The following is an 8748-nucleotide window of genomic DNA, read 5'->3' as shown; positions in this document are numbered from 1 at the left end:
TCTAGCATGGCAAGAACAATGCAATAATGAAATAATAGGCAAGCCGCTGGTGACTGATACTTAGAAATTCAGTAACGATATACAAATATGTTTTTGATAGAGCTGATTATGCGGCATTGGTCCAATAGGATTGTTTCTTTGCCATAATTAAAAAACAAAGCTAAAATAAAAGCAACAATCACTGGAGGAGGACTCTTAGCTGGTAATTTAGAGCATATGCATTAGAGAAGGGTAGGAGGCACTCAATATTCTTTTTCACCTTTAAAAAACAAAAGTCCACAACATTTCCTTGAGAAATGTAATACTTACCACTATTTATATATTTCTTTTATACTTCTATAACTATAAAATAGTTTATATAATTACAACATTTAAATAACATATACAATAGAACTGTAAACCTTCATTTCAAATTGTTTCTGTAACATTACAAGTACTTATAACCTCAAGTTTATATCAGAAAAAATATTTAAGTAAACATTATGTTTCAGCACTTAGCCTTACTAGAGCCACATTTACTTATTTCAGTTTTATCTGAGAAAAAAATAGATTTCACAAAAATATAGTTAGGAAGAAATCTTAGCTGAGATGAATTTGATGGCTGCATGTCTCACTGTTATCACTTAATGGTTATGTATTGCGAAATGTATCTCTTTGTGTTGTGTTATACCGCACCCTACATAAACATATAAGCCTGAATACTTGGATTAACAATTTTATACTTAAAAGAAAACATAGCAAAGGATGATTACCAAAAACATGACAGTCATAATACTGATATGTTTCCCCACATACACTGTGCAAATATTCTGAAGAGGGAAACCTTTCTGGGCAAGAAAAATAATACCACTCATCAGATATTGTATAATAATGGTTATTTTTCTTTTCACTGGACTTGTGAATCTTTTGTTAGACCTCCTTTGCCAGACATCCTTTATTTTGTTTCTTATACGCTTAGCCAATGATGAAGCTGGAATAAAAAATATAGAGATAATTTAAAATAATTTAAAAATAAAATAGCAACAAAAAGATCTGCAGTGCACATGCTATGTATATAATATTTTACTATCATGTGGTTTTTTTTGTGGGTTTCCTTTAATGTGTGCTTACAGGCTAAATTACGGAATGTGGAATATATTGCTCACACAGACAAAAATATGATTTTGTGTCGCTGGATGTGATATTTAAATGAGCTTCAGAGGGTGGGAGGGTTTTTTCCTGGTTGATTTAGCGACTACACAGGCTCCCCACACTCTCAACAAAACAACTTAATTTTCAGAGAGATAGAGTTTGGGTATTGCTCTATACTTTCAGTGGGCACATTAAAAGCTCAGTTCTACAAATGTAATAAAAAAAAGCATTAAAAATTGTAACCCAATGGTGCATTTTGTTTCAGTCATTTGTTGGGTACAAAATGTTGTTTTCGCATAGTGCTTTAGTACGAATATGTAATTAATAATGCTATAGTATAGGAAAGAAAATTGTGTGGTCAATAGGAAAAAAGAAAATGGATAGGTAAATACTGCATGTAATACGTGGAGGACAGCTGGAGCAAGGTAACATGTTGCATATCTATAGATACATTAAAAGTACTAAGTTGCAAAGTAGCATATAATAAGTGGCAAAAAGAACATAACAAAACCTGGGGATAAATGTATTAAATAGCGATTTTTGCAAATCAACGATATCCAGTGACTTTGCATGGTAAATTTAAAACGATAATGGATTTAAAGGCAAAACTGTAAATCTCTTAAAAGTAAACCATATGAAGTTTGTGGGCTAACATGCAAACGCCAAAATGCATCTGTACACTTATATTTCTATGCTGTGTTTTAAGCTGCATGTATATTTATAACAGACTTTAATGTCTTTTACTGTAAGGTACTGGTAAGAAAGTACCAGGGTAAGCATGGATAAGTGTATTTTTAATTATTACTCATAAGTAATATGTGCCAAGATTACACATGTCTGCATTGTTGCTTCTAATTGATAGAAAATAGAATTATCTGTTCCACCCTCTACACTGTTTGTTAATCACTTTTGGATTGCAGCCATTAATATTACAGTATTCACTGGTTATCTTTTGATGCACACATTTGCATTCAATCTCATGACATTTTTGGTGCTACTTTATTTGCAGTGGACACTAAACACATATAAAGTAATACAGTGTTTATTCTCTATAGCTGGAAGAGATACTGCAAGCATCTATTTATCTCTTATATTGAGGTTAACAAATATACTTTACATATGCTGAGTAGCTCTGCATGTGACATTATTTAAGCTATCAAATGTGGCATTAAAATAAAGGCAATGATAGGGTGAATGTCCAGATTAAGCATGTGGCCGGCAGTAGCATACTTTCCTAATTATATTGTTAAACCTATCATTAGCATGCTCCACTGCATCACTAAATAGCACAGCAGTAATGACAGAACAAACAAAAGTGACTCTTATTTTGCCATTTCCTCTTCAATAAACATAGTGTAATATTAATTTGTACCAGGTAAAACATTGCATAATGTTAAAATGAACACATCATAAATGTGTTAGTAATTACAGTTTTATTAGAGCTCAGCTGTAATGCCATTTTGGCTAAGCTATATTTTATTGTCAATTTATGGGGGAAAATATACCAGTAAGTATAAATAATTAGTTTTCTTCTCTATATATGTGACTGAGCAGATTATGTTAAATGTTGCTTCTGCCTGAAGATACATTTAAAGCATATGATGCACATTAAGTATATTATGATGCGGTAGAGACACCCAGTCAGTTCCAGCTCGTTCTGTCCTGAGTTTCCTTGATAGTGGGTTCCAGTCCCGTGTGCCGGGATTGTGTTCCCACGAACAGATCCAGAGTGTTATTACAGCGGATTCCAGTTCCATACTCTGGTACAGACTCTGGCTCTAGACTCCCATACTGCAAGTGCTACTCAGAGTACTCTAGAAGAACAGAGAGCTCTTCAAGGCCTCCAGGTCATGTTTCACTCCTGCTTCATCCAGAAACAAGGGTGACACCTTGGATGTGAGAAAAGTGTTACAATATCAACATCTATCTGAGGGCTCTGAAGAATGCTGGAGTGAGATCCAGCAATGTACTAACTAGACTGTAGGATATATGTGAACTGTAATATTACTTTAAGAATTGTGTTGGTGGAGGCAAAGAGCTGAACAAATTTGTTTTAGTATTATTTGTAACCATTTAAGAATGTGCTGGAATGAAGACAGAGTGTAAATAAAGATGTTCTATTTTGTGATAGAGATGGTCTAGAGCCCAGCTTATTGTGACCTTTAGTGCACTGCCCACACAAAGTTACATCACCTGTGTCCCACCACCTTCAAAGAGACTTTGTTCAACAAAAAAACTGCATAATTTACACCTATGGCCATGAGCTAGCTAGCTAGAGCTAGAGAAGCTGGTGCACTGCTTAATGGGCTGGTTACCGCTACTGGGGGGCACAAACAGTATGGGCACCTCCTGCAAAAGCTGCAACCAGCATCAGGCTATGCTAGGTTGGGCTGCTAACATCATGACACCGGCCGCATGTGGTCCCTCTGTCAACATGTGACACAGGCTCAGCTTGTTCAGCCTGGGTCTATATTCACTAGGGGAATTAGGCCAGAAAAATACACTCAGCCTTCCTCTAGGAAAAAACAGCACCATGCTTAAAGCACAGGGACCACTCCAAAAAACCCTAGCCGGTGGGTCTTGGGATAACAGTGTTAATTAGAAAAATTAATTACAGGTTGGATGGATTGGCATGCTTTAGATTATATAATAATAATTAGCTGAAGTACCCGGCATTGCCTGGGTTTACGTTATTAAAGTTATCAATGAGTTGGATGTAACTGTCAACATTTTAAAAATAATTAGCAGCTTTTCCAACACACCCATGAGGTGACTGCCCAGAGTCATTTTTATTTTTATATTAAATGTCATCCAAATCCAACCAGTGGAAGGCCCAGGACAGGCTCCCCGGGTCAAAGTTCTGGACAGCATAAACCCACATTAGGACTGACCAGGACCTCAACCCCCAGTATGTCTTCTGGGATCCAATGTTACCAGTCTGTGAATTTTTCGTCCAAATACATTAATTGTAATGCTCAGAACAGGCTCCCTCAGTCAAAGTTCTGGGCCACTTTGCGTTGGTTTCATTACAATAGGTGCAGGGGTGTCTGAATGAATAACCGAAAAGACAAACAATCCCAATCCATTCAGTGGAAGGTCCATGCTCCCCAGATCAAAGTCCTGTCCAGCATACACCAACGGGATGTTCGCCCGGGACCCTAACCCTCCTAAAACCTGGCCAGAATCCAACTGGACAACCTCCCATTGGGTTCATCCAGGGCCGGATTTACCACTATGCAACCTAGGCACCTGCCTAGGGCCTAGCGGCTCTCGGGGGGCACAGCTGGGGGGGACAGGAGCAATTTTTTAAAAAATGAAAAAAAATAAAAAAAATTGGCCCCTCCCCCGACTCGCGGCACCGAGGGGGGGGGGTCGGGTGCCGTGAATCGGGGGAGGGGGGTCGGGTGCTGCGAATCGGGTCCCGGCAGCCTCTTCTCCTCTCAGTGTCTCAGTGATAGAGAGAGGAGGAGAGGCTGCCGGGACCAGACGAGCGATCACGTGACTCTTTCTTTTCTTTTTCTTTTTTTTTACATCTGGACTGACGGAGGAGGAGCAGCGCGCAATAGAAAGGTAAGTAAAACAAGGGACAGAAGTGGTGATGGTGAAGGGGCACAGAAGTGGTGATGGTGAAGGGGCACAGAAGTGGTGATGGTGATGGGCACAGAGGTGGTGAAGGGCACAGAGATGGTGATTGGCACAGAAGTGGTGATGGTGATTGGCACAGAAGTGGTGATGGTGAAGGGCACAGAGGTGGTGATGGTGAAGGGCACAGAGGTGGTGATGATGAAGGGCACAGAGATGGTGATTGGCACAGAAGTGGTGATGGTGATTGGCACAGAAGTGGTGATGGGCACAGAGGTGGTGATGGTGAAGGGGCACAGAATTGGTGATGGTGATTGGCACAGAGGTGGTGATGGTGATTGGCACAGAGGTGGTGATGGTGAAGGGCACAGAGGTGGTGATGGTGATTGGCACAGAGGTGGTGATGGTGAAGGGCACAGAGGTGGTGATGGTGAAGAGGCACAGAGGTGGTGATGGGCACAGAGGTGGTGATGGTGAAGAGGCACAGAGGTGGTGATGGTGATTGGCACAGAAGTGGTGATGGTGAAGGGCACAGAGGTGGTGATGGTGAAGAGGCACAGAGGTGGTGATGGTGAAGGGCACAGAGGTGGTAATGGGCACAGAGGTGGTGATGGTGATTGTCACAGTGGTGGTGATGGTGATTGGCACAGAGGTGGTTATGGTGATGGGCACAGAGGTGATGGTAAAAGGGCACATGTGATATTGTGAAGGGGCAAAAGTGACAAAGAAGGGGCACAGTGTGATGATAGAGGGACAAAAGTGACAAGAGCACATACTTGGATTTATGCGTATTATTTTTGCAAACAACTTAAGTAAGTATTTCTGCTCTGACTTCAATATTTATTATGTTGTTTTGACCCAACTACTTAAAAAAACGGGACTGCTTGGTAATTATTTAGGGGTGCCTTTTTCTGCAGCAGGGTGGCCTTGCTCTTTTCACATGTTAGGTACGCCCCCAAAGATGCAAGCCACGCCCTCACCTCCTTTGGTGGCGTGCCGCCGCTGCGCGCCGGCACATGCTTTCATACTTTCATATCTACTTAACTATAGGGGTATATGGTAGGCATGCGGCGGCACATGCTTTCATATCTACTTAACTATAAGGGTATATGGTAGGCATGCGGCGGCACATGCTTTTACTTCTACGTAACTATAGGGGTATATGGTAGGCTGCAAAAATATAGTGCTATGGATTGTTTCAGGGAGGGGGCCCAAAAACAGTATACTGCCTAGGACCCTATGAGGTCTAAATCCGGCTCTGGGTTCATCCCAATCGGTGTAGAGGTATCAAACATATTTGCCAGCAAACAAACTTCTTATTTTATATACATATAGATAATAACTCTACAAGAGCCTGCATTTTCAAGCAGTTTATGGCTGCCAGGGACCAATAGTACCACATACAGAAATGCTATTATTCTAATACTATTATCTCAACATACACCAGCTAAGGTGTTGGGAGAGAAGCACAATTTCCCTAGGGAATTCAGCTCCTTGCTGGACTGGGGCAATGTCACAGTATGATAGGGGGGTGCCATGCTGCAATTTTAATGTGGCCAGCCAAGCCTATCAAAGCCTGGTGCTGTTTTTGACTCTTGCAGGGGAACTCCCGCTTTTCATACATCTGCAATTGCCACAACCAACCCAAGCTATGAGCGCTAATGATTAGATCACTTTTGGTGCACACTGTTTTATTAAAAAAACGTTTCCATATTTTCTCTTTATTTTTTAACACTGCAAAGGAGCGTGTTGATGATCATCATCAGCATGAATCCTGCACAAGGGGTTGAGCAGCTGCAACTAATACGCCTCCTAACAGACCTATCTGCTGCTACTACCACCTCTGATTGTGCCGCAATTAAGTGAACATGCCATATTTGTACTTGCCATATGCTTGCCCATCAAATCCCTCCTCCTTTCTGCCTGTCTAATTGTAAGGACTTGTAAGTGTAAAATGAATCTGCATACATATGCAAATGTTTTTCTTACCTCAAAAAACAGGTATGTACAATTCTACAGGAGCCCCCATGTGACTATGAAACAGGCATCTGTTGCTCACATAGGTAGATTGGACAGGATCTGTCTAGGTATGGAGTATTTAAAGAGGCTGTCAAATGTTTTTTTCTTCATATACCCCACTTGATCATTATAAGACTTGTCTGAGCTAGTGAAGAAGCAGGTAGTTAAACAAGATGAGATAATCCATTTTTCTGTCTACCCATATAATGTGCTCCAGGATTCACTAGCCACAAGCATTGCAGTTTCCATCACTACTTCACTTCTTTCAACTGTCATTCCTATGCTTGTACAGTCCAGGGCTTAATTTGTGCTGGAATCCACAGGAATGCAGTTCTGGCACTTATTTCTGTCCCTTAGTCTTTAATGTTAAAAGTTGATTTTTATTACCCCCTTTATTTTATCCAGTTCCAGAAGTTTTACTCCAGTTCCAGAAGTTCCACTTCTTTTTATTTATTTACTTTGATAACAGGGGTCTTAATTTATTTAATTAGAGGGTGAACCTTTGAAGAACACATTTACCAGCTATATATTGCAGAAAAATACTCCCTTTGCAAGCCACATACTGCAGTCTATGACTAGTAATTGGTGTGTACCTTCACAAAATATATCAGGTAGCTGGCATATAGCCTACAACTTATAGCTGGTAATGGAGATATTTCTCTGCAATGTATGGTATATCTCTGCAACATGTGGTTTACAATAGGTTGTATTTCTCTGCAGTATGTGGCTTGCAAAGGGAGTATTTTTCTGCAATATATAGCTGGTAAATGTGTTCTTCAAAGGTATCCCCCATTTTATATGTTGTACCAAAAGCCATCTTATCAACCAGTATCCACAAAAAATGGGATACTTGAAGGCCTAGATGATTCAGGAGAGACCATCATAGGCAACATTAAAAGCTCTACATTCTAAAAGATTCTTCTATAATGACAATTCCTGCCCAGATCTTGTACGTCGATTGTTTTTTTAGGAAACTCTTTGAATCTTACAGAGTTCAATTAGCGTGTGACTCCGGATGAGTCTACCATTTTAGCACAAATTTTCTTCTTTATCATCTTAAAAAGCCTTAAAGCCTGTTAGCATGTTTTTCTTGAGCTTCAACAACTCCCCATCATTGACTAGAAGTCCAGACAAATTCCTTCTTAAACTCCACACTGCTAAAGTCAAGTCAGACCTTTTTTTCCATTCGTTTAGCAGCCTCAGAACTACAACCTTCCCTATCTCTAATGTATTCTCAATTTGCTTATGTGGTCTCTGTGTAAATCCAAGGCAGAAAGCTCGCCATCACATAGACCTTATGTTGATATTTTGCAATAGAAGTAAAAGATTTTCAACATTTTTTTAAATCACATTTTCTGGGACCATCCTTATCAATTCATTATCATCTACTTAGACATTATTCTAATTTATTTTCCATATGTAGTCTCTCATCACACCCATATGAATGGACTATATGCCAAGCTTGATTAATATATATTTGAATAGCCTAAAGTCCCATTGCTCGAATACATTATCTCACCATCTGGTTTCAAAAAGGGCCTTCAGAAGGTGTCCTCAGAATTTGTCTGACCACAACACATAGTTCTAAAAGGCTCACAAAGATTTTAGGAATTCAAAAAATATTATCACTAATTCATTAAAAAATATTATCCATTATGGTTCGTCCTAAAATCTCTTCTGCCAAAAAATAAATATATATGCTGGCCAAGAGCATTTGACAGTGAAGCTTTCTTTGCAGAAAAGAGCCATCTTTTGCAAGAAGTTCTTCAGTTTACTATTTACCAGAATTACACATATACTTACAGAATCTCCAAATGGCTCATAGGTTGAATATTCAACAAGCCTGCTGAAAACTTCTTCTATATTCTGTTTTAGTTTATCCTCACCTCTAGCCCTGGTTCTCTCTCCTTCCATCTCCTGTTAAACTAGACAGTACCTTCCTATTTCTTTGATCCTTACCGAATTGTAACTGTTACATCAATTTCTTCCTCTAAAATAATTTCAGAATTGTTTTTG

General features: G+C 39.6%; 1 protein-coding gene across 1 annotated transcript in view; it reads right to left on the bottom strand.

The window, feature by feature from the left end:
- Positions 1 to 791: 791 nt before the first annotated feature.
- SLC6A3 (solute carrier family 6 member 3) overlaps positions 792 to 8748 on the bottom strand; it is a 108771-nt gene continuing 100814 nt past the window's right edge. The window contains exon 15 of the mRNA XM_075211306.1: positions 792 to 970. Within this exon, the coding sequence (XP_075067407.1) occupies positions 947 to 970 (24 nt within the window). The 3' untranslated portion in view covers positions 792 to 946. The remainder of the gene's footprint in view (positions 971 to 8748) is intronic.

This window comes from Mixophyes fleayi, chromosome 5 (genome assembly GCF_038048845.1).
Source record: "Mixophyes fleayi isolate aMixFle1 chromosome 5, aMixFle1.hap1, whole genome shotgun sequence".
NCBI classification, from domain to species: Eukaryota; Metazoa; Chordata; class Amphibia; order Anura; family Limnodynastidae; genus Mixophyes; species Mixophyes fleayi.
The sequence above is the reverse complement of the archived record's forward strand: the minus strand, read 5'-3'. Positions and strand labels throughout refer to the sequence as shown.